The 25512-nt window shown below is 36.4% G+C and overlaps 5 protein-coding genes across 6 annotated transcripts; 3 read left to right on the top strand and 2 right to left on the bottom strand.

Annotated features, from left to right (window-relative positions):
• Positions 1-1964: 1964 nt before the first annotated feature.
• LOC108810205 (TOM1-like protein 8) lies at positions 1965-5339 on the top strand. The gene is made up of 10 exons (XM_018582332.2): positions 1965-2214; positions 2430-2508; positions 2749-2847; positions 2951-3064; positions 3161-3309; positions 3399-3480; positions 3551-3636; positions 3712-3867; positions 3983-4380; positions 4609-5339. The coding sequence occupies exons 1-10, from the start codon at positions 2114-2116 to the stop codon at positions 5211-5213; spliced, it is 1869 nt and encodes a 622-aa protein (XP_018437834.1). The 5' UTR covers positions 1965-2113; the 3' UTR covers positions 5214-5339.
• A 6466-nt stretch (positions 5340-11805) lies between these two features.
• Positions 11806-13576, top strand: LOC108807541 (signal recognition particle subunit SRP54, chloroplastic-like). Of its 2 annotated transcripts, none has more exons than XM_018579822.2 (8): positions 11806-12006; positions 12087-12170; positions 12405-12472; positions 12557-12658; positions 12737-12889; positions 12962-13039; positions 13128-13253; positions 13316-13576. In XM_018579822.2, exons 3-8 carry the CDS (start codon positions 12410-12412, stop codon positions 13442-13444), a joined length of 651 nt encoding a protein of 216 aa, XP_018435324.1. In that variant the 5' UTR covers positions 11806-12006; positions 12087-12170; positions 12405-12409; the 3' UTR covers positions 13445-13576. The 2 variants fall into 2 exon arrangements, with proteins under 2 accessions (XP_018435324.1, XP_056845945.1); XM_056989965.1 differs by having other exon boundaries at positions 11807-12006; positions 13128-13188; positions 13316-13484.
• Positions 13577-13689: 113 nt separating this feature from the next.
• LOC108806743 (probable L-type lectin-domain containing receptor kinase VI.1) lies at positions 13690-16048 on the bottom strand. Its single transcript, XM_018578929.2, has one exon. The coding sequence runs from the start codon at positions 15854-15856 to the stop codon at positions 13784-13786; it is 2073 nt and encodes a 690-aa protein (XP_018434431.2). The 5' UTR covers positions 15857-16048; the 3' UTR covers positions 13690-13783.
• Positions 16049-19023: 2975 nt separating this feature from the next.
• LOC130496939 (kinetochore protein SPC24 homolog) lies at positions 19024-20508 on the top strand. Its single transcript, XM_056989659.1, has 5 exons — positions 19024-19385; positions 19497-19642; positions 19747-19847; positions 19930-20003; positions 20109-20508. The coding sequence occupies exons 1-5, from the start codon at positions 19208-19210 to the stop codon at positions 20216-20218; spliced, it is 609 nt and encodes a 202-aa protein (XP_056845639.1). The 5' UTR covers positions 19024-19207; the 3' UTR covers positions 20219-20508.
• A 596-nt stretch (positions 20509-21104) lies between these two features.
• On the bottom strand, positions 21105-22732 carry LOC130496083 (uncharacterized). The gene is made up of 3 exons (XM_056987843.1): positions 22521-22732; positions 21873-22228; positions 21105-21779 (listed from the first exon to the last, which is right to left on the bottom strand). The coding sequence occupies exons 1-3, from the start codon at positions 22683-22685 to the stop codon at positions 21338-21340; spliced, it is 963 nt and encodes a 320-aa protein (XP_056843823.1). The 5' UTR covers positions 22686-22732; the 3' UTR covers positions 21105-21337.
• Positions 22733-25512: the final 2780 nt, after the last annotated feature.

Raw genomic sequence — 25512 nt, 5'->3', positions numbered from 1 at the left:
ATGTCGGACTATTTGTAGACACTTCGTATTCTCTACCTCCATAGCTACTTTGTATAGCCGGTTTGGGGATCTCTTTGCTCTCATCAAAAGCCTGTTATCTCGATCATACAAGAGTAAGCAATCTTCCTTCATTCTCACCTCACATCCGGACTCAGTTGCCTGACCAAGGCTGATAATATTACTACGCAAATCAGGAATGTAGTACACATTGGTGAGTGTTTTCTTTCTTCCTTCCTTGGTTACAAAGACTATTGAACCTTTCCCGGTAATGTCAATCCTAGAATCATCACCAAACCTTACTTTGCCGGTTATCCTCCTATCAATGTCTGAGAAAAACTCAAGATTACCCGTCATATGGTTACTAGCCCCATTATCAAGATACCACATATTGTCTTTTGTCTTAGTACTGTCGAGTTGTCTTGGTATCACCTTCCCCTCGTTTAAGTACACTATTTCGTTTACCATCAATTCTTCTGCCTCGCGTGTAGTATCTGCTTCACTTTCTTGTGTTTCTTGAAGTTTAAGTAGCCTATCTGGACAATTTTGGGCAAAGTGTCCCGTTTTGTCACAACGGAAACATACTACTCTTGATGCATCTCTCTCTTGACGGTAGTAACCTCCACCGTTCTGTTGATAACCCGTGCGACCACGTCCTCTTCCTCGGTATCCATACCGTCCGCTTCTGCCTCTTCCTCTAGACGGGTCATATCCGCCTTGGTAGGGTTGTGTTTGACCTTGTGAATCAGAATTAGCGTACATGAGCTTGTTCTGACTTTGATCCTCCGGTTTCTCTTCATCTTCTTCTGCAATCCTCTCCTCGTATGCTTTCAACCTTCCCACTATGTCCTCGAAGCTTGTCGTGTCAAGATCAAGATTCTGTTCCAAGGCAGCAGTCATATGTATATACTTCTTCCTAGGCAAGCTATATAGAAGCTTCTCCACCATCTTTGACTCTTCAATAATCTCTCCCAAAGATGCACACTTTGCAGTCAACTCTGTTATACGACTAACAAAGCTATCGATAGTTTCGCTTTCTTTCATCTTGACCCGGTTCAAATCTGCTTTTAACGTCATCAGACGTGCCTTCCTTACACGTTCTGCTCCCATGTATCTCATCTTGATTGCCTCCCAAATCTCTTTAGCGGTTTTGAGCTTACCAACTTGGAGTGTCATCGCCTCAGGTATTGATTGGAAAAGAAGTGCTCTTGCCATAACATTCTTATCTCCTTCTTCTCCAGGTTCAATAGCCTCCCAAACCTTGTGGACCTCCAGCGCTGCCTGCATTCTTATTGTCCACACGGTATAGTTTGTCTCATTGAGTAGTGGGCACCGTATAGACGATGAACCTCCATTCTTTGCAACGTTGCTGGCTGCAACGATTTCTCCCATGGTCTCTTTGATTCAATATATTGCTCTGATACCAATTATTGAATCAAACTCTTAATAAACTCTTTATTAATCTCTCACACAAACTCTTAACACAATGCTTTAGAAAATAACTCAAAACTAAAGCTCTCAAACTCTCTTAGGATATGCTACACATTAGCATCCTATTTATACTCCTCACACTTATCCTAAACTCATTAGGAATATATTCTCCTATTCCTAAGCTCATTAGGAATATGATAGCTTGTACTCAAAGCTATCTCAAGTTTGAATCAACAGGAACCCAAGAAACAAGTTTCACCGCTTGATTCTAGCAACTCTGTATCTCAAACTTTCGATTATGATTATTCTAACCGTCGGTTCGAAGAGATGAATTGGTACGCACGGTACTCGAGCGTGTGGATTAACTGATCTGTTAACGGCGTAGTAAGAAGCCTGTTGTTTATGTAGAGAAAAACGGATAAATTGCAATATTAGAAGCCCGTTATTCAACCTAAGCCCAATCTGGAAAACGTTTAAAGAACATATAAAAAAGGTCAATTAGTTCCTTAATCTTCTGCTTTATTGTAGCAACTTTGTTTACAAGTGTCGCCTTGTTATTTCTGTTTACAAATTAAGAAGAGAACAAGTATTAGAAGGTAGTAAACAACTCCTATTAGTTAGAAAACCAAAAAAAAAACACTCTTTAAGTTGGAAAAGTTTTGAAGGAGAGGAAAAAAGCCACGTGATGGTGCATCCTTTGGTTGATAGAGCCACCAGCGATATGCTTATTGGTCCTGATTGGGCCATGAATCTTGAGATATGTGACATGCTTAATCATGAGCCTGGGTAACACCCTTTTCAGTATTTATTGTTCCCATGATCTGTGATGAATCTGTGATCTAAAGGAATCTATTTTGTTGGGCTTGCCCTAACATGTTAAACGTGTGTATTTGGCTATTTGTGTTGATTATTGGAGTTATGGATTGTTCACATTTGGATTTGATATTTCTTGGTTGTATACCTTTTTTTTTTGCTTTTGATAAGTGGTTGTGTGTTTGTAGGCAATATAGAGAAGTTGTGAGTGGAATAAAGAAAAGGCTTACTAGTAAGACTACCAAGGTTCAGCTTTTGGCTCTTACTGTAAGTTCCATTTGGAATTTGTTCCCAAGGCTCGCATTCATGGTTTTGCTTTGGTTTGTTTGGTTTAGCTGTTTGGTTTATATGTTCTTGAAATTTGAAATCAAGTTTAGTTTGGTATGGCAACTAACCCAAAGTCTTTAGACAATTACTTTGTTTTGCTTCCTAATTTTTTTTTTTTGAGAAATAGTTTAATTTATTTCACGAGAAAGTAAACATATCTAGGGATTGTTTTCATTGTAGTTGCTAGAGACAATGCTAAACAATTGTGGGGAGCTTATTCACATGCAACTTGCCGAGAAGGACATTCTTCATAAGATGGTGAAGATGGTCAAAAGGAAGGTTAGACTATGATTCTTTTGAACTATTAATTGTTTATTCAGTAACACTTACAATCATTTTTTGTGTGACACCAAACTTCTTATGTTGTTTGTTAAACTTATAGCCTAACATCCAAGTGAAGGAGAAGATATTGATACTTATAGATACTTGGCAAGAGAGCTTTTCAGGTCCTCAAGGAAGACATCCTCAATATTATGCAGCATACCAAGAGTTGTTGGTATGTTTTCTTTTTGGCTCACTTAAATAGAACCTTAGACATGTATGCTTCGATTTTCTAGAATGATTTCGTTTATTTTCATGTATCTATTTGCAGCGTGCAGGAATTGTATTCCCTCAAAGACCTCCTCCAACCACAGTTAGTTCAGGACAAACTGGTCCGTCTTCAGCGTATAATCAGAATGCTCGTAACGCTAGACAAGAAGCTAATGATACTTCCACAGAGTCAGAGTTTCCAACTTTGAGGTGTTTATCTTTAATTACTGCCCATCATTTTAATAGGAATACTGAAAATAGAATATTTATAAAATAGCATTATTATTTTTGTGTTGAAGTTTGACAGAAATTCAAAATGCAAAAGGGATTATGGATGTCTTAGCTGAAATGTTGAACGCAATAGATGGAAGCAACAAAGAGGTATATAATTATTTTGGTAACATTGAATTAACCATTTGAACAATTTGATTTTTTTTGTAACCATTCGTAGGGACTTAAACAAGAGGTTATTGTGGATCTTGTTAGCCAATGTCGCACCTATAAACAAAGAGTAGTTCACCTTGTAAACTCTACATCGTAAGGAGGTCCACTTTTACCTGTATATATTGATTGATTATATGATTTCTATAACCGTTTTGTTTTATGTTTCAGAGATGAATCATTGCTTTGCCAAGGCCTAGCCTTAAATGATGATTTGCAGCGATTACTTGCGAAGCACGAATGCATCGCTTCTGGAAACACTATGCCAGAAAAATCTAAAAAAGAAATTTCTAAGGAAGCAACTCAGATCATAGATGTTGACTCAAGGTAAGAATAATTCTAGTTAATATATTAAAAAAGTTCTCCAAGGAATCAAATAGAAGAGGAAAGATACTTGCGCAGCAAGTTACATTCTTGTAAATGTTTTGAACTTCTTTTGTAGTGAAATGAAAGATACTAGTACTGTTGTGGCTTCTGCAACCAATGGTCAAAAAGTAGATCTTCTTAGTGGAGATGACTTTGAGACACCGAATGGAGATAACTCACTAGCTCTTGTCCCTCTTGGACCTGCACAACCAAGTAGCCCTGTTCCAACCCCAGATAATTCTATGGTCTTAATCGACATGTTATCAGATAATAACTGTGAAAGCTCTACTCCAACTTCTAGTCCACACTCTCATAATCAGATGGTACCACAAAACTACTCAAATGGATTTGGACAAGGGTCATCTGGTCCTGTCTGGAATCTCCAGATTACCCAGCAACCATCTTCTCCTGCATATGGAAACCAAAACCAACCCTTTTCACCTACCTTTAGCCCGCCAGTCTCACCTCACTATGGTACTATCTAAAACTCTGTTTATTAGTGCTCTAAAAATCGGATTAGGCTACCGAAAATCGGTTATTTTTAAAAATGTCTTTTAAAAAGCGCTTTAGGTTCACTTAGGCACTAACCCCTATAAAGCACTTAATTACCGTATAGAGCGATTTGTTGAACATGGCTTAATATATAACCAAGTGCAATATCTTGGGCTAATATTGTCTTATTTGTTGTCTTATTGCTATAAGGTGGACAAAACAACAATGTTTTAGCACTACCACCACCACCATGGGAAGCTCAATCTCCAAGCTCTAGTCCTCACTACTCTCCTACTCACCCGATGCAAGTGACTCAAGTTGTCATCACGACACACACTCATCAACCGCTAGGTTACAACCCTCAAGGTGGCTCTCCTCATGCTCTCAACAACCCTCAAGGTGGCTCTCCTTATGCTATCAACAACAACAATAACATGTTCGGTATGATCCCCTCTCCAATGACAGGAGGCCACATGCAACCCTTCGGCCATCAGAATCCTGCTGCCATGTACGGAGGCTACGGAGGACAACCTCAGCCACCACAACAGTATTTTGGTGAACAACAAATGTATGGAGGCTATGGAGGACAACCTCAGCCACCACAAGAGTTAGAACAACAAATGTATGGAATGTCACTTCAAGACAATGGAACCAGCAATGGCAACCCCTACCAAGTGTCTTCTCATCCTTCGGGTCTTAATTATCAGCAACCAATGATGAAACCTGTGAACAAGAAACCAGAGGACAAGTTGTTTGGAGATCTTGTTGAACTCTCCAAGAACAAGAAGCCTACTGAACGAGCCGGTAGTATGTAAAACCTCATATTTTTCACCAGTTTTTATAGAGTTTTTAAAATTTTCATGTTGACTTTATACAATTTTTAAAAATAATTCTGAATTATTCATTTGTCACCAAAAGTGAATAACATCATCATTTTCATTGAATATTGTTGTTATCTTATGTTAGGAGTGTTAGTGGAAATTTAATTTATAATAGTTATTATTATGATTTTCCAATTTTATACAAAATCATTTGTTATTCAAAAATTTAGATTTTAACGACTCTAAATATATTAAAATAAATATTATTAAGAATTGTATTTTTAACATTTAACTTACAAAACAAGATTCTGAGAATATTATATATATTTTTAATTATTAAAGTCATTATATTACTTTATTTATCTCTTCTTGTCAACAATATTACATTAAACCCAATTCTAATTTCTAAGAACAATCAAATATTCCGAAGTGCAAGTTGACAAAAAAAAATCCCAAGTACAATACACATCTTGACAACACGTGGAAACAACATGATGCCATGTCTGCTGAAGTTGCTATGTTGACGTCATCATTAGTTCCTTCGAGGGTGAGTTTCTTCATCAGTAGAGAGGACGACGAAAATGCAAACTGATTGATCTCATTTCCACATTCCTAAAGAAACTAACTGATCAAGATTAAATTGAACAAACAACATACAAGTGATAAATATCACACGACTTTTTAATGTATTATACTTTGTGATTATAATATCAATGAAAATGCAAACTTTCTTTTAAATTTAACCATTACTTTTACCCCTTTTTTTTTACACATGAAACAAATTGGGAAAAGGGAAGACTTGATGAAAAAGGAAACATTAGTAAAAAGAAAAGCAAAATACAAGACAACTATTTACAGCCACCACTTACGTGCGTTGCAAAGGAAGAGAAAGATAACTTATTTGGTGAATGCCTCCTTTCATTAGTGTTAAAATTAGATCTCCTTTCTAACTTCCACAGAGCTTAACGAATAACTATAAACCACACCCACTGCTTCTTTTCTTTTAAATCACAGGAGCAGATGCAACATTTTCACTTGCGGGTGTGCCACTAATCTTGCTTGCGAGTGGTCGTGGGTGTATAAGGAGACGAATGAGTCCGAAGCTCCAGCAGCAAGCAGAACCTGTTACGGATGAAAAGCGAGGCAACTCACTGAACCAATCTTCTGTGCCATGAAGGAAGGGTAGTAGCGGATTATCCCTAGTTGTTCTCCCTGAAGGCTAAACACTTTGATAAGCTGTTTTTGCAGATCCGCTCGCGATTATTGGAGCGTGTCTGTGAACAACTAAGGCCGTGAGTGTTCTCCCTGTGTGCATAAATTGGTCAGGTATGTGTCCCTTGTTGTTCTAAGGTCAAGGAACTGTATGTCACCCGCCTGTGATGCACTCACCACCTGAAAAAACAAATGAGAGTAGATATTGGCCTCGGTAAAGACTTGAGAAACGCTTGAAAAAAGGTATGAAAGTGTCAGTTCAGAGATAAGTTTTAACCTTTTCTCGGGATCAAGTCCAGGCTTAAAACTGAGTCCAACCACTCTTTCAACTTTCTGATGAGGCCATATCCATTTCAAACTTTCTGATAAGTTTTAACCTTTTCTCGGGATCAAGTCCAGGCTTAAAACCCATCACCTACCCAAAATTCCAAAAAATTCGTGTTAACTCACAAAAACCATTTCTCAGCTATAGTGGAACAATTTGCAATCAGTGGCTAAGAGTTACGAATATTACATGAAGCAACAAGTAGCAGAGAGTCGTCAAGTTCACTGATGAGGCAGAGCTTTGAAATTCCCTTTTCAGGAAAATCATTATTGTCAAAGCCATTGAGAAGAGTTGGGCTCCTCATGGTTCCAGACTCTGAGAGGAAAATACAGTCAAATACTTAGTGCAGTTCGACAAGTCAAGCACAGCTTCCTAACTTCATCTACTGTCCGATCTAACTGAACCTTATAGTAGCTTTTGGCGGGACCATGGAAAATTGGTCTCTGCCCATCACATAAAGAAGAGAGAAAAATGGTTTGTTGCAGACGAAGAAAAAACGACAAACACACAAAAAAAGAATGTGGAAACGTGTGTCTTGGTGTCAATTTTGAACTTTTTTTTGCATCATTTAAGGTTCGTCTCTCCAAAACAAAAACGTTAACATAACCTTCCTAAGTTAATGTTAGATTTAGGTTTAGTTATGGGCTTCAACTTAAAACCAATTGGTAATTAGTGGATTAGCCCTAACCCATGTTTCTCATGAATACCCTCCCTCACGCTCAGACATCTAGGTCTGAAGCGTGGACAATGTGGGAATAACATCAACAGAGGGCCCAACATTGGTGTAGTAGTAGTTGTAGTAAATTAGGTCAAAGGATCTTATCGCTCTGATACCATGTTATATTCGCGTTAATTATGGGCTTCCAACTTAAAACCAATTGGCAATTAGTGGATTGGCCCTAACCCTTTATAACTTAAAACCAATTGGTAATTAGTGGATTAGCCCTAACCCTTTATATAGTAGTAGAATAATTCTTATATTTCCGATATGGAATGTTTCTCATGAATACCCTCCCTCACGCTCAGACATCTAGGTCTGAAGCGTGGACAATGTGGGAATAACATCAACAGAGGGCCCAACATTGGTGTAGTAGTAGTTGTAGTAAATTAGGTCAAAGGATCTTATCGCTCTGATACCATGTTATATTCGCGTTAATTATGGGCTTCCAACTTAAAACCAATTGGCAATTAGTGGATTGGCCCTAACCCTTAGATTTAGGTTTAGTTATGGGCTTCAACTTAAAACCAATTGACAATTAGTGGATTAGCCCTAATCCTTTATATAGTAATAGAATAATTCTTATATTTCCGATGTAGGATGTTTCTCATCAATAGTTAACACCACAACCTACCTACCTACTAGAGAACGATAGCAGATAATCTAGTTGTTCACTGAACTCTCCTTTCATCCTCAATTGCACTAAACAGAAACATCTAAACAAGCGAAGTTGTGTGGAAGGATGGTGGGGACGACGACGACGACGATTGAGACGGAAGCGGAGGCGCGTAAACAGTAGTGGTGGTGGTGGTGGCGGCGGTAAAAGAGTGAAAGTGAGGATGCTGATTTTGTGTGAGAGAGAGAGAGGAAGGGAGAGTCTTCAAACGAATTTGGCTTACAGTTTTACCTTCTTGAGATTATATGTCAGATTGATTACATAATTAAATCTATGACACTAAATGTAAAATTAATGGATAATAATTTTTGGGATAAGTACAGTAAATATTTTATAAAATTAATGATGTTAAAACTACGACTTTTATTAATTTATAGATTATAAAAAATAAATTTTTATTTTAAGATATATTTGATCTGAAATAAGAAAAATATTTATTTTTAGTTTCTGCATATTTAAAATTATTTTGAAATTTGACATTTATATTAGCTTTATTATATTTTTGTGCATATATAATATGATTATAGAATTTAAATATAGTTTTAGATCTAATTTTCTAACTCATTAAATATATTAAATTTTAAGAAAATACAAAATAATTTCATTGGGATACAAAACAAATAATACAATGATTGGTTCATACTTAAATATAAAATGTGGTATGTATATCAATTATTAATTTATAATTTTAATGAAATTATATATTTACATCAAATATTATATAATATTATTATATTGTTTTATCAGTTTGTATCATATTTTGAATTGTTCCAATTTGAAATCGGATTTTTATTAAATTATAATATTTATTAATTTTCGAGTATTGATTTATAGAGTTTTTACTATATATATATATATATATTTGAGAGAATTATATAAACTATCTTTGCAAAGCATAAATGGATTACCAGCAGTAGACCGACCATGACATACATACATGGTTATATATAGTTACTAGTGTACGATCTTCACATCTTGACTATCTGAGTTTATTTCTCTATGACTTGTAGTTTCAGTACAAAATAACGAGACAGAGTACTACTAATACATGATTCACGATTGTGTTTTCATGAGCTAAGTAGTTACGTCATTACGCGAGTTGTCTATAATTTAATCCACAAAACTCTGTTTAACATGACTTCTTGACTGCGTGTTGTGGCTTTTTTACCGTGATTGCACCGTTCAACTACTTGGTTTAATTGGCAATTAACACATTAAATAATCGAAAATGACATGAACAGAAAGTAAGCTGTTCATTTGTTTGAATCACATCAAAGGCCAAATCTAAAGTCAGCTGAAAATATCACATCTTACTTTCTCTCTCTCTCTCTCTCTCTCTCTCTCTCAAACTTCTGAATCACAATTTGATTAACGCACAGAATTTTTGATGATGAGGAAGACGCTGAGCATACTTGAAGAGCTCATCTTCGTTCTGATGAGTCTAGCGTCCGCGATCACGACGGCTCTCCGGACTTCTCCTTCTATTTCCACCGCATCTTCCACCACCTCCTCGCCTTTGATGAGCAACCGTCCCACCTTCGCCCCACATTTTTTTCTTTGAAGTTTTTACTTATAACCTGGAACTTCATGTTATTATTATATGTATGTTATTGTGTATTGTGTGTATATACCACTCGAAAAATAACACACAGCGACTTAATCATTGTAATTTCACTATTTGTATTGTCTCAGTTATGTATATACTGGTGAATGATCATGATAGATATGAGACAACGAGTAAACCACCTTTAGGTCCTTTACAAACAAACACTCCATTTCTTATATCAAAACATACATATATAATACAAGCATAACCACGTAGAGGATGAGATGATCATGATACATGAGTGATCAAATTCAACAAAATCTATTCTGGATTGGATATTACGGGTTATAGTTCGGATCATTCCATTTTATAATGGAATATACATCTTAAATGTTTGAAGGAGTTTACACTATGGTTCCAGTTAAGTTTTGATTTTCCGATTTCTAAAAAAATCAATTTGACCAGACTTATTTCTTCTTCTTCTTCTTTTTTTAATTATTTGATCAGCCTTGCTTCTTTGACTATTGAATGTAACTAACCTTTCATCTGATCCATTAAATGGAGAGTCTTTGTTCTAGAAAGAGACAAACTCAACTTCTATCGCACCCGTCCTCTTCCTCTCACATCCCTGATCATGACTAAAAACACACAAGATAAAAGGGAAGATTTCAACATACGAGTGATTATGAGAGGAATGATTCTGAAGATGTTCCCGTAGAAGCCATCTTTACCCATGAACTCTCCCATTTCTTTATAGTTAAACATAAATAATCAAATGCAAGTATGAAAACGTAGAGGATTAGATGATCATGATTCATGAGTGAATTTTTTTATGGTTATAGTTAGGATCATTTATCTATAACGGAATAGCATTTACGTTATACTATTGATTTCTGTTAGGTTTTGGTTTTTTCAATTTCTGGAAAAATATTCTCATCGGGCTTATTCTTTTTTTTTTTATCGGGCTTGTTTTGACTATTGGATCTATATAACCTCTCATTTAATCCATTAGATGGAGTCTTGTTCTTAAAAGAAAAATTCAAGTTTTTAAGTCACGGTCTTTATCAAATTCATAGCTTATAAGCAAATTATTTTGTCCAATTGTATAACATATAAAAGTCATTACAATATTTCTTAACCAAATTATAATCTTTAAGCAAGTCATTGTCCATTTTTGAGAAAGAGTTGAGGGTCCAAAAAATGAACAAGAATAAATTTAGTATATGAGTAGATAGTAAGTAAATCTATTATTTGTTTTGCTACCCACTCTTATCTAATTCCAGATTTTTTTTCTTTCCCCTAGACACTAGTGGGATTTGTTCTAAGGTTATGAAGATGAAGAATGATATTAGTGAGTAAGTGAGAGAGAGGTAAGTTTGGAATAGTCATGAATCTATGGGTTTGTTTGTTAATAATTGACGGTTAGTGTGTAATCTCACTTTTACCTTACTTGCAAAAGTTTGGTATGTTACTTTTAGTCGAGACACATCAATATTTGATAAATCAGATTGCAAATACTATATGGAATCTATATGTCCTATCTTTGTTGAAAATGTACCATTGTCTAATGAGGTACATATGGTTGTTTTTTTGTGTAGTCAAAATCCATAAATTAACAATAATTACTTTGTTGAAAATGTTTCTCTTTCAAACGGTTACTGGTATGATACATAGAGGAAAGGAAATTTCGATCAAAAAAAAAGAGGAAAGGAAATTGCGTTAAGAAAAAAATACAAGTAAGCAAATATAAAACATTTCTGCAAATTGTATATATGATAGTAGATATTTATTTATTCCTTCTGTTTCTGGCATGATTATTTTTCTTTTCAATAAAACAAACAAAATATCTTAAAAACAGCACATAAATACATTTACATTTTTTTGACATTATTGATATGTCATTGTATTTGACAAACTCAACTCCTAACTTCCTCTCACATGATGACTAAAACACAGAAGACCGAATACTTCTTGAATTTCTAGTTATTAGAGCACTATTATAGGGCTATCTTAGAAAAGTCCTTAGCTATTATTTGGCCAAAAATAAATTAAAAAAGTCCAATTAAGCTAAGGACGTTCTTAAGTTAGATACATTTTTTCTCGTCCTTACGAGCGCATCTTCTTCTCTCCCCTCCCCATCTTTCTCGACGAAAATTGATCAATTTTTTCTCTTCACATCTCTCTCTGTTGCTTTCTTTGGCTACTCCTTTGTTCTTGATCGATCCTTGGACTCCTCTGTTCTTGACCGGTCTCGGAACGTGGCAGTCTGATCCTGGTCTTGTCGGAAACGCTGTCGAAGCTGCCGCTAAGGTTAGTCGTCTATCACCGATCACTGACCGTTAAAGTTATAGTCTTTATGGGCTAAACTCTGATTCTCTCTTACTATGCAGATCGGCTATCGCCACATTGATTGTGCTCAAATCTATGGCAACGAAAAGGAGGTAGAGCATTAATATGTTTTGAAGCTGTTGAAGGTGACCATTTAAATTTCAATACTTTCTTCGAGCTTCTTGATTTCCATTGAGTTTAAACCGCAAAAAGTTACGATTTTGGTTATGATTTGTGCTGTGTATATCACAATGGGCTGTCTTGTTTGATCAATACACGGACTATGTTCTTGTCATTAATCAAAATTAAATTAGTTGTCTGTTTTGCCACTGACAAAATGAGTAAGGTTTGAAGTTAGTTATGTTTGTTTGAACTTGCAGATGTCATGACTAAGGAGAATATTGCTGAGCCAATGAAGGATATCAGAAGAGCTCTCCTTGAAGCATATGTGAGTTTTGTTTGTTCTGTTTTTTTTTCTCAGCGTTTTTGCAGTATAAAGGTAATTTTACTCGCTTGGACGTTGTGTAAACAGGTGAGCCTTCCTGTTGTTAGAAAGTTTGTTCAATCTGTAAGTGACCAAGCCGTTGGAATGGGTGTCATTCGAGGATTCAAACCAGATCAGCAGTTGGTCAAGGTAACTCGCAATGAACCAGGTTCTTAATCTTACCCAGGATCTGTGATCATTTGTAACTTCTTCAATACAAATTTTCAGATTGTACATGATGAGCTAGTGAAGGTGATGGGTGGAGAAGTATCTGAGATACAGTTTGTAAAGTCAGGTCCTACAGTTATATTGCTTGCTGGATTCCAAGGAGTTGGGAAGACAACAGTTTGCGCTAAACTCGCTTATTACCTAAAGAAGCAGGTATGCTTTTTTGAAGATCTTGAAGGGATTGTTACTCTCTGTCATTTATTATAACTGGATCATTTTGCATAGGGAAAATCTTGTATGTTTATTGCTGGAGATGTGTACAGACCTGCTGCCATTGATCAACTCGTCATCTTAGGTGAAAAGGTATTGTAAATTGGACTTTTGAATCATCATGTGATGATATTCTATTCCGTTCAAAAAATGTTTGTCCGATGATCTCTTTCTGTCACAGATTGGTATGCTGATGTATACAGCAGGAACTGAAGTAAAACCTGCAGATATAGCTAAGCAAGGTCTAAAAGAATCTAAAATAAATAATGTCAATGTAGTTATCATGGATACTGCAGGAAGGCTTCAGGTAATCTTGTTATCACAAATCTGTTTGCAGCTTTTAGTCATGGCATTGCATCTCTGTGACAGGTAGACAAAGGGATGATGGATGAGTTAAAAGACGTGAAGAGATTTTTGAACCCCACTGAAACGTTGCTAGTTGTTGATGCCATGACTGGACAAGAAGCTGCATGCAACCTTTGTGCATGTAGATATTAACTAAGAGACAATACAAGTTTCTATCAATAATCTTCAAAAATCAAAAAGTCCTTAGCCTTTGTCCATAACTTAAAAATACTAATAAAATATGTTAAGGATTTTTATTTTGTCCCACCAAGGAGAGTCTCTTCCTTGAACACTAAGGACTCTCCTTTTGTAACAAGTTGTTCTTTTTTCTTTTGTTGATAAATAAATCATATTTCAACCAGAAAACATTCTGAAGTATCTTAAATTTGGACAAGAACTTGAAACTAAACGTATGCTGCATCATACGGTAATATCTACCATGTGTTTACATAAAGTAATTTACGTTCGAATTTGCTATTAAGCTATAGCTAACTATCTACCATTACCGAGAGAGCCCGAAGAAACCTCCGTGGAAAATGAAAATGTAGTCGAGCTCGACGCTCTATCAGACGAAACATTACATACAACATTCGACCTAAGATCCTCCCTAGCAGAATCAGAAAACCCCAAGTTTCCATCAATCTCCGGAAGATCCTCGTCACCACACAAATATCTAATCACGTTCCTCATCGTCGGCCGAGCCGTTGGTTTCTGATGACAACATAACAACCCCACAACGAGAGCTAGCTTCGCCTCTCTACCGTTGAAACTAGACCCGAGTTTCTGGTCAACCGCACGAAGTACTCCTCCACCGTTCGCGTGAAAGTCCATAACCCAATCAGCCAAAAAGAAGTTCTCAGTATTCGTAGGCCTCCTCCCGCACACGATCTCCAACAGCAAAACGCCAAACGCGAAAACGTCAGACGCGGTCGACCCCTTCCCGTTACGCGTGAGCTCGGGGGCCATGTACCCTAACGTCCCGACCACTTTCGTGGTCTGCGTCAGCGTCCCGCGGTCGTAAAGCCTCGCGAGCCCGAAGTCTCCCAGCTTAGCGTTCATCTCCGCGTCCACCAGAACGTTGCTCGCTTTCACGTCTCTGTGGATCACGACCTGCTCCCACTCCTCGTGGAGATACAACAGCCCCGAGGCGACTCCCTTAATGATCTCGAAACGTTCCTCCCAAGTCAAAACAATACCGTTTCGCCTCGGTTTTGCATACAGAAGCGAGTCTAAGCTACCGTTGGGGATATAATCGTAAACCAACAAGAGGTCGTTCTTGTGTTTGCACCATCCTTGAAGGTTCACTAGGTTCTTGTGGCTTAACCTACCTAAGCTCTCGATCTCCGCGATAAACTCTCTAACACCTTGCTGACTGTTTTGAGTTATCCTCTTAACCGCGACAGGACCTGAAGACGGTAGATTTCCTCTGTAGACGGTCCCAAACCCTCCAGAGCCGATGATCTCGCTCTCTTTGAATCTCTGAGTAGCTAAGTAAAGATCTTTGTAACTAAACCTATGAGGATAATCTATCTCCCAATCCTCCAAAGCCTCTCCTTCCTCTATCCGCCTCTTGTACATGACGAACACAAACAGCAACGCGAGGAGGAACAACGTGACGATCGATAAAGACGCAATCAAAGCGATGACTCGAGAGTCGTAACCTTTCTTGCCGCTAACGTTCCGAGGCGGACGAGGAAGCAGAGAGACATTGAGCCAGTTCGAAATAACCGGATCGGCTCCACACGAGCTGGCGAAGCTCCATCCCATCACGTAGTGTGCGCTGGACTGACCCTTACCAGTCGCGGAAGTGAACCCTACGTACATCTCCTCCTTCACGATCTCCGACAAGTTCAAAACTTGCCGGGAGATCATAGGTGTCGCGGGTTTGAACCCTAACCTGGTCGGATAGACCGTGACGTTCAACTCGTCGCTCCCTCCGTCGTAGTCCAGATGAGCTTGGATCGGTTCGCCGCTCTCCAGCTGGAAATCCTCTTTTCGATCATCCGTGTCGTGGTAAACGACCGGCTCCTGTACAGCAGAGGAGAGGTTGTTGAAATCGAGGCCGACGTGGTTTCCTCTCCTGTCGTCCCCGTCTTTGAACCCCTGCACCGTGTCGAACTCCACGGCGAAGACGTGGTTCGACGGATCTCCGTTGCTGGATCTGTTCAAGAGGCCTAGATACTGTGCGGACTCAGCTCCGGGGCGGTTCGGTGTCGGCGAGAGCGTGAACGTGAAGCCGAAACCGCCGTTTCCGGGACTAGATGGGATTATGACGAAGACGAAAGATGTGCTGAAGGAACATAAGACTTTGCTGTCTGAACGGTCACTGAATCTGATCGGTTCGCGGTAAAACGCTGTTCCGGTCACGTTGTGGTCCCGGTTTGTTAGTCTGAGTAGACCGTCGGTTTGTTGGATCGTCGCAGCTTTTTCTGTTTGAATTTCGGTTTGGTTTCCTCTGAAACCGAGGAAAGTGAACTCTGTTGTGGAGGCGGCGTCGGCAAGAACGTTTGATGATAGATAGAGCAAGAACACGAGTGTTCGTATGGATCTTCTTGCTGTGCCCATCGAGAGTATCTTGAGCTCTGGTGATGGTTATGAAGTAAGAGATCTTTTAAGGTTTAGGCAAATTTCAAGAACATGGACTTATGCTCTAGATGCCGGAATGGTAGAAATGTTCAAAGTCAAGGTCTTTTGGACCATTTGTGTGGTCTGTTATTTCGAACCATTTGTGTGGAGGAGATGAATGACCTTCCAATCAGTTGAGTTATTAATGTGGACAAAACGAAACTATTAAGACAAAAGTATTACGCGGCCACTTCTGACTTATATTGAAGTCAAAGGAGACTAGAGAGTCTATTCAAATTATCATTGGAAGTCATTTGATTTTTGTTAAAGTTTGCAAGGTGAATCGTGATGTTTATTCAACCGTGGATTTAAAATCAATTCTATAAATTTTATAATCTATAGTTATTGAATGATTTATTATAAATTTTATATTAAAATTAAGTGTTATTGGTTATTATATTTAAAATGATTCTATTTTTTATTTTGAAATCTATTATTATTGATTTTTATATTTACGATCCTTTCATTAAAAAAGAAATCCATTGTTGTTCTATTAAAGATTTGAATACAACAATTGAAATCTTGTGTTATTCATGTTTGCTAAATTATTATAATTCATTTAATTTGAAATTTGTTTGAATGGATTTCAATCCAGGTTTGTGTGTAAAAATCTATCAACATAAACCTAACATTTTATTGCAAGATTTTGTAATCATTTTTGTTAATAATGAAATCAACATCACCATTTTTTGATAAATCAATGTCATCACAATAAGTAAAAGGCTATAACCATCATTTCTTTTACCCAACAAAAAAATCATTGTCACAACATATGTCTTTTTAATCAAATAATTTTTAACCAAAATTTTAAATTGAACACTAATCAGATCTTAACTATATATTTGGTATTTAACAATCTTGTTAGTTATACCTTCGTGATCGTGACATCAGTGAAGAATCCCATTCCAGCTCCTCCAGCCCCCGAAGGTATGCAGTAAGGGATCTAGTAGTTTCTTTATTTTTCAGACTTACTCATATGATGTTAATAATAAGTAAAATCCCTAGTGTTTTTGGTGAGATTTATTGGATCTTGTTAGTTATTAACCTTCGTGATCTAGACATCAATTTTGGAAACACTTACAAATAATTTTTCTCCAACATGCTTAATTTGTGCACTATTATAGTGAGCATAAAAACACTACAAAATTTTGAAAAACAAACCGGTGGATTTGCTAATCATTTCTTATTGAATTTAATTCTCATTAAAGAAAGTAAATGATACTATCTTGTAAATACAATAATGCAGATTTATGAAATTATATTCAAATGAATTATGAACAATTTGAATAGAAGAAAAAAATATAATCTGATAGATTTTAAATATGATAGAACTTATTTCAAATTATATAACCAATAACACCTTCTTGATGATTTTAGTTAAATCATCGTTAACTATGAAAAATGAAATTTCATTTTTAACTAATAAACTCTAAACAAACACTAATCTTAAAATTCATTTTTTTCTTAATAATAGTAGATTCTGAAGTAATTTATCAAATGTCAAAATTTAACACTAGATCTTAAAAGAAAATTTAAAAGAATTTGAAAATCAATGTTCAAATAAACAATGAATTTCATTTAAATACATCTCTAAACATGAGTGCATTGATCATAAACGAGGTTGGCCCATTACGAATAATTGAGCATGACCATCCTCATAAACTAGGTTGGCCCATTTAATTGAATTTTGTTTATGTGTCATTCGTAGGTGAAGTTTAAAATTAATTCTCTTAATATGATTAGTTATTGTATTTTAATTTTCATTTACTTAATTACTTTTTTAAAGGAAGCTAATTTGAGAATTATCCAATCTAATATATATTACCAAACAAACAATTAAATATTTTAAATATAGATGAACTAAGAAAATTTGTTTATGGAAACAATTAAGTATAATAGATTCTTAGATGAACTAAGAAAATTTGTTTATGGAAACAATTAAGTATAATAGATTATATTATAGATATTCAGAATATATATATAAATACATATGATATTATAGAAATAATTATATAAATAATTTTTAACTTTTTAGTAATTATTTTATTAATAATGAATACTATAAATCTTATGTTGCATAAAACTAATAACTTAAATCTAATAATATTTCTTATATTCACTCACTATATATGTCTTTCTAAAAAGATGTCCAATGAATGCAAAACAGTCAAAGTATACAATTTTATAAAGTTTCAATCATTTTTCAATGACAAATGTTGATGATTTAGTTGATTTATCACTTTCAGAAATGATAAAAATATTTGTATATTTAAAACATCGTCCTATATACATTAATTGAAAAGACATTTAGGTGTATTTTGCAAATGTGTCATTCATAGGTGGAATTTTGAATTAATTCTCTTAATTTGATTAGTTATTGGTATTTTAGTTTTCATTTATTTAATTAAATTATTGTAAAAGAAACTAATTTTAGAATTATCTAATCTAATATATATTACCAAACAAATAATTAAAAATCTTAAATATATATGAACTAACATAACTTGTTTATGGAAACTAATTAAATATAATAAATTTCATTATAGATATTGATACAAAGACTAGAGTTAATAAAAATATTGGTCAAATGAATCAATATCTGATATATGTGATGATTAAAGAAAAATTAAAAATGGATTTGTTTTGTTAACCAATTGTGAAGTTTATACTAAACACTAAACGTGAAAAATTATTTGTGATTTGCCAAAATTATAAAAACGTTGTAACAAATTTACATCAAAATAAAATATGATAGACATGTGTAAAATAGAAATTGTATTTTTTTTGTTAATTAATCCTTGGATTTTAGTTAATCACAAATTATGTTATAAAAAGCCTTTTAAAAAATTAAATTAAAACTTATATAATTATCACTATATTTTAAAATTCTTCTAAAATTATATACCAAAACTTTTGATTTTCAAATATTTATAATTTGAAATTTTATTTACTAATTTTGGTTATTTATTCAAAATCACAAAATTATAAATATTTAATTTTCATACAATATACCCATAATATTGCGAAAAACCACCTAGATTCTTTAAAGCAGTAGCACAGTCTAATCAAATTAAACTGTTTCTTTTCCAAAGCCAAATTCGAAAATCAAAAATCAAAAATCAAAAATCAGATCTTTCCTCTCATCTCTCCCTCCTCCCTTCTCCCTTCTCCTCTCTTCTAGAGCGAAGGTCAGTCACGTACTTGAGGAATCTCTGATTCTTCTCCTGGTGAGAGTCTAGAGGCTCGGAGAATCTTAAAGCTTAGGGCTTTACTGCCCGTATCGAAAAAAAAATGGGGAATCACTCGGAGAGTTTCGATATCAAAGATCTAATCTCATACGGAGACGATTTGATCAGCTTACTGAACGCTAAGAACGGGTTCAACGTCGTATCGCAAAGCTTCGAGGACTTGAAAGCTCTCCGTTTTCGTTGCGACGAGGATTTCAATCAGACACAGAGATCTATCCAAGGTCAGTTTTTTTTTTCTTTTTTTCGATCTGTTTCTCTAGAGAAACTTGGAAAGGTATAAACTTTAACAAGATTAGATATGAATCACTGAGTGATAGTGTTCGATTTTGCAGATTGTAAGAAGAAGCTCGCTGCATGCAAGAAGAAAACAGAGGAAGCTTGTTCAGATGTTTCGGGTGGAGACGATGACTTGGAGCGTCTTCAGAAGGAACTTGACGAGGAGATGGAGCTAGAGTGCAAGCTCAAAGACGAGCTTAGATAAGTATTAATTTAAATTTTGGTGAAACTATTATATTCTGTTTGGTTCAGTCACATGACATAACAAGTCTTTATTCTTTTGTTTTTGGGTTTTTTGTCAACACAGTCGTCGCTGATGAACTCAAAGACCTGAATGCACAATTGACATCTGTTGATGAACAGAGGCAATCTATTAAGAGAAAAGAGCGTGACGACTTGAGAGCTGAGTACGACCCATTAATTGAAATTGTGTTCTTCTGAATGCTGGTAGATATTGGTTTCTCAATCTCTGTTATGTTCCATCTGCAGGAAAAAGCTCTCTATGTATGCTTCTGTCACAAAAGTTATACCAACCGTTGAGGATCCATCCAAGATCTCAGGATGTATCCTTTTCTTTAACTTTCTCTAGACTCTCTTTTTACATCACAAGTCTCATTCTTTTTTTTCCCCTTTAGTGTTGTGAATCCTTGATTTTAAATGTTCCAAAGATATGGTAGATCGCGAGAAAAAGGTAATTGAGAAGTTCCAGTTCGAGACAAATAAGATGACGGCTTATGAGACATGCAACTGTATCTGGAGCATCATTAACAAGCAATAGAAAGAGAAATGGCATGAGTTCATTTGTTTGATGCGTCTGAATAGATTTGGTTTTTAGCTTAGCAACCAAAAACCTCTGTACCACCCCATCCCCATCTAGTGAATAGTTTTTGGTTTCAGCTTAGCAACCAAAACCTCTGTACCACCACCCCATCTACGGTTCCTTAGATGTAAACCCCCATCCTGCTTAGTTTTTTTTCGTTGCCCTTTTTGTAATTTGATTATGAATATTCTTCTCCTGTAACATCATCATCAGTTCGTCATCTATGAAAATTTCCCTTGCAAGTTTCAGTGCTACTCTCTACTTGCGCTGTGTACCTGTAAAGTCTTCAGCTCTTGTTGCAGCTGCCTACTGCCATTTTTTTGATAAATCTTTCTGGGCAGATTGATGAAAGTTCCGAGTGTTTGTACATATTACAAATGATTAACAGTGCTTTACTTTCTATACATTTCAGCTTCTCCATTTAACTATGGAACCTGCTTATTGTATCCACTGAACCTATTCGGTTTTTCAATTCTTCTGTCACATTGTCTTCCTGTCCTGGGTAGATTTTAACCTAGTCTGGTTTAGGTAGAGTCGACACACTACATAAGCTGAGATTGTGTTCTCTGTCTCACAAGAACAATGGCAGTGATGTTTCTTATCTTCATGCAGGTTGGTAGAACAAACAGACAAAGATTGTTAATATGCTTTTGTCAAAATGACTCTTTAGAATCTTTTTGTTGAGTTTTGTTTAGAGAAGAACACATAATTTTATAGCTATACGCAAAGGTTGGTTAAACAAACAGACAAAGGTTATGTTGATATGTTTTTGTCAAAATGATTCTTTAGGAATCTTTTTGTTGAGCTTTTATTTAGAGAACACAAGAATTTTACAAAACTCTAATCAAATTAAAAAGTAAGGAACCTTTACTTAGCTCTTCTTTTATTCAATCTAATAACAACTTAAGCAAGAAACAAAAAAAAAAAAAACTAAAAACCCCAAAACCAAAAGCTGTGTTGAGAAAAAACCTAACTGCAAAGTGAAAGCTACATCGTTAATGATCTTTCACGACCACACCTGAAACCAAACGTAGCAGAAAGAGCACAGAGAACAGAGTTTTTAAAACTAAATCATCCCTAACAAGACGAAAACATCCGTTTGATTCCAGACTTCTGCTCTGTCGTTAGCCTCGACGGGAACTTAATATTGAACTTGATCCTCAAGTTTCCCTTCTTCGACGGGTCTTTAGGGATAGGCATGCCTTCTCCTTTCACAACCTCTTCATAAGAAGGGCTGATCACGTTGTTGACAGGAACCGTTAGCGTTCTCCCATCCAAAGTCGTGACCTGAGCAGTGTACCCCGTGAGTGCTTCAACCAGAGGGATCTTCTGCGTGATCACGAGATCGTTCCCGTCTCTCTTGAACACAGCGTGTGGCTTCTCGTCAACTATGAATACGAGATCTGACGGTATGATTCCTCTCTGCTCGTTTCCTTTCTCGGGGAATGTTATCTTCGTCCCTTTCTTCCATCCCGGCTTGATCTCTATCGTTAAGATCTCTTCCACCGTTGTTTGTCTCCTGCATTATAACAAGAAGGTAACTCTTAAAGCTCAATGCATAGCAATGTAGTTGAAACACAGAGGGTTAACAATAACAAGTTGAAGGAAGTACCAGCTTGAATCGAGGACGTCCCTAGAGATCTTCATCTTCTTAGTGATACCTTTATACAAATCCTCCAAACTACAAGGAAGCTGTCTCTCTATCGGAGCAGCTTTCCTCGGTGGAACAGCATTAGAGGTTTCCCCTGGAGAAGACCTGTAAGACGAGAAAACGTCTTCAGAGAACCTGAACCCACCACCAGGGGGTTTGGAGAAGCCGAAGAACTCCGAGAAGATGTCATCAGCGCTTCTACCGTTGAACCTGAACGAAGTTTCTGAACCACCGGGAGGCGGAGGCGGAGCCTGGCTTTTCAGACCTTCTTCACCGTATTGATCGTAGATTGCTCGCTTCTGAGGATCGCTCAGTACCTAGGATCAATGCAACCAATCAGAACAAGATCATTAACACTTGTGTCCCCCATAAAGTGTTGTGATTTGGTAACTAAAGGGCTTGCTCAAATTCAAATTCCGACAAAAGATTGGAACTTTCAATGAAAAACGAATCAAAACATGATCATTAACACTTTTGTCCCCATAAAGTTTTGTCCTTTGGTAACTAAAGTGCTGTTCAATTTCAAATTCAGACAAAAGATTGGAACTTTCAGTGAAAAACGAATCAAAACATGATCATTAACTCGAGTTGTTGTAAGAGAATTTTTACATCGTAAGCTTCGGAGATCTGTTTGAATTTGGCTTCTGCTTCTTTTTTGTTGTTAGGGTTCTTGTCGGGATGCCACTTCATGGCGAGTTTGCGATAAGCTTTCTTCAAATCTTCATCTTTTGCGCTTCGATCAACTTGGAGAACCTTGTAATAATCGACCCCCATTGAATCTTCCTCTTCTCTGTCTTTTCGATTCGCTCTCCTCGATCTTCTTCAATTAAAACTTACTAAACGATCAATGCCCTACCGGTTTAGATATATATCTTCGAGCGGTTAGGCTGATACATTTTGGTTAATCACTGCCTTTGGTTTACGATTCGGTTTAGTATAAATTTGAGATTTAACGGTTTAGAGTTAGACAGTTGAACTCCTTACGACGTCGTTCTGATTTTTATTACTCTTTCATAAAGTAGTCGCAATCAAATTGCTTCCGACAGATGCTGTCTTATTATATCTTCCATTTCAACGGGGAACCCAGTACCATGATACGGTCGTAGAGAAAGTTGATCCGTCTTTGCGAAGGAGAGTTAAAGGTAATAACATCTGCTTGTTAAAGCTTAGTGGATGTGATAAGTATACTTACAAGAGAAGGAAGTCAAAGGGATAGTGAAGACTAGTCGAAGAGAGACTGCTGACGTGGTTAGTGAAGCAGAATAAAGGAGAGAAGAAGACTTAAGAATAATACCGGATATAGATAGCTCTGTAATCATTCTTTGAGAGGCATCGAGAATATACAATAGTGAATCTTAGCGATCAATGTGCTTTGATCTACGTATTAGAGCCCAAGCCCAAGGCCCATTTACTTATGCAAGTAGGGTTTTCAGATGATAGATTTCTTATATATCTGTGTATTGACATTGTGCTTGTGTAACTTTGGCTGCTCATAAACGCAGCCTTTCATAAACCCTTGTATGAGATTAATCAAACTCTTTTAGATTCTTGGTGACAACTTACAAATCTTTTACGTTCTTTATTTCTCTGCATAATAAAGCTCATTTGAGCTATCTTCAATAAGTCTATAAGACACAAATCTATCCTGTTATAAAATGTCTTCATGGTATCAGAGCTTCAGGGATTAGATCCTGGAGTTTGAATTTTTATTTTGTTCTTCTTTTGCTTTACTCAATCTCAGCACATCAAACACGTTCAAAAAAAAAAAACTTTCATCTGAAAAAAAAAAACCCTGTCTTTTCCGAGCCTTCCACCAGAGACAAAGCCTTCTATTTAATCCAGAATACACCAGCGAAGATATTGAGCTAGTGGTCGTAATACTCACAGCTCTGGTTATAAAGCTACGTAGAAGACATCCAAGTTGCAGAAGAAAGCCGCCATTGTCACCATCATGGGAAGCATCTCCCTGGAAGGAATCAGTCCAGAATGGACCCTTATGTCATGGCCTCGTCCGAGATATTCTGGTATGTCCTTCAAAGGCAGAAGCTTTTAGGTCTCTTCAAGGGATGAACATTCGTTTGTCATAGCTTAAGAGGGATATTAGTTGGCTGTTTGTAGATTCATGGTTTTGGAAGCTTGACAGTGAATGAGTAGGAGACGATTGGTTTTGATAACTATGGGCTGTGGTTGCAAGTTTCTGATTTTTTTTATGGCTCACAAGGTGCTTGTTAAATTGCCAAAGAGAATGTTAGATTGCTTAGAAGCAAAGTCTTTGGTGGTATAGATAAGAAGCGGAGAAACAGTAAAGTTTGGTTAGCTGTGGGAAGCAAATTTTATCAGCCATGAAATAGCTTAGTTGAGTTAAGAGGGCAAAAGACCCCAACTCATTGTGAGACAAATAGGTCAAAAGAACCTGAAAATGTTCTCACACTAGTGACTATTCTCCTAGGCGATTAGAGTTGTCTACCTGCTTCAGATGGATTTTCTACTTCCCACGTTTCTCTCCAAGCCATCATCATCTGCATTCAAACTTGGCATCTTAGCTTTCACCCGATCCCAAGTTTGCGGGGGAGTATTAGAGCCCAAGCCCAAGGCCCATTTACTTATGCAAGTAGGGTTTTCAGATGATAGATTTCTTATATATCTGTGTATTGACATTGTGCTTGTGTAACTTTGGCTGCTCATAAACGCAGCCTTTCATAAACCCTTGTATGAGATTAATCAAACTCTTTTAGATTCTTGGTGACAACTTACAAATCTTTTACGTTCTTTATTTCTCTGCATAATAAAGCTCATTTGAGCTATCTTCAATAAGTCTATAAGACACAAATCTATCCTGTTATAAAATGTCTTCACTACGTACTCGGGTGATAAAGGAGAGAGGATCTCAGGTGATAAAGTCCCCCATTGTTGTATATCTCTTAGTTTTTTTTTGATTAAATTGTATATCTCTTAGTTTATCCTCAATAAACGAGTATTTCCAGTTGTATATCTCTTTGTTTACAGGTTGGACGTATAAATTGTGAAACAGAATCCTTTCTTTGCAAAAAACTTGGCATAGTTCCTCGCAGGGCTCCAAGGTTTTTTGTTTGTTTATTCATACACATCAAGTGGCAAAGCCACCTTAGCAGAATACGTACGCACTGAAGAGCTTGTTGCAAAGAAGGTGAAAATATTCTGCCAGGAACATCTACCGATTCTCAAAAAGGATCGATCTGAACACCTTCGACGTCTCTGTCGTTACTACACAAAAGACTCCTAAGGTTATGCTTTTGTCAACAAAGAAAGACACTCCTGTCATCGGGCGTGTTCTTATTAGTGGCTTGTGCAATGGACGTTTTGACTCTTTCTTTTGATCCAACGGTGGAGATTTAAAGTAGAATATATAAACAATCTAGATTTTAAAACCCACCAGACGCGGGAAAATACCACTCATAACCGGCGGTTCTGTCTGAACCGGTCAAATTATGGTTCCAGTAAAACCCTCTAGCCGACAAAGAGAGTTCGGTGTTTCCAGCAAAAGGAAAAGCACTGATTCTTCACATCTTCGTCGCGAATCCGATTTGCATACGTCTCGGTTTCTTTCTCCGCAACTTGGTAG

The sequence above is a fragment of the Raphanus sativus genome, chromosome 6 (genome assembly GCF_000801105.2).
Source record: "Raphanus sativus cultivar WK10039 chromosome 6, ASM80110v3, whole genome shotgun sequence".
NCBI classification, from domain to species: Eukaryota; Viridiplantae; Streptophyta; class Magnoliopsida; order Brassicales; family Brassicaceae; genus Raphanus; species Raphanus sativus.
Note: the sequence above shows the minus strand (reverse complement) of the source record. Positions and strands in the feature narration are given on the sequence as shown.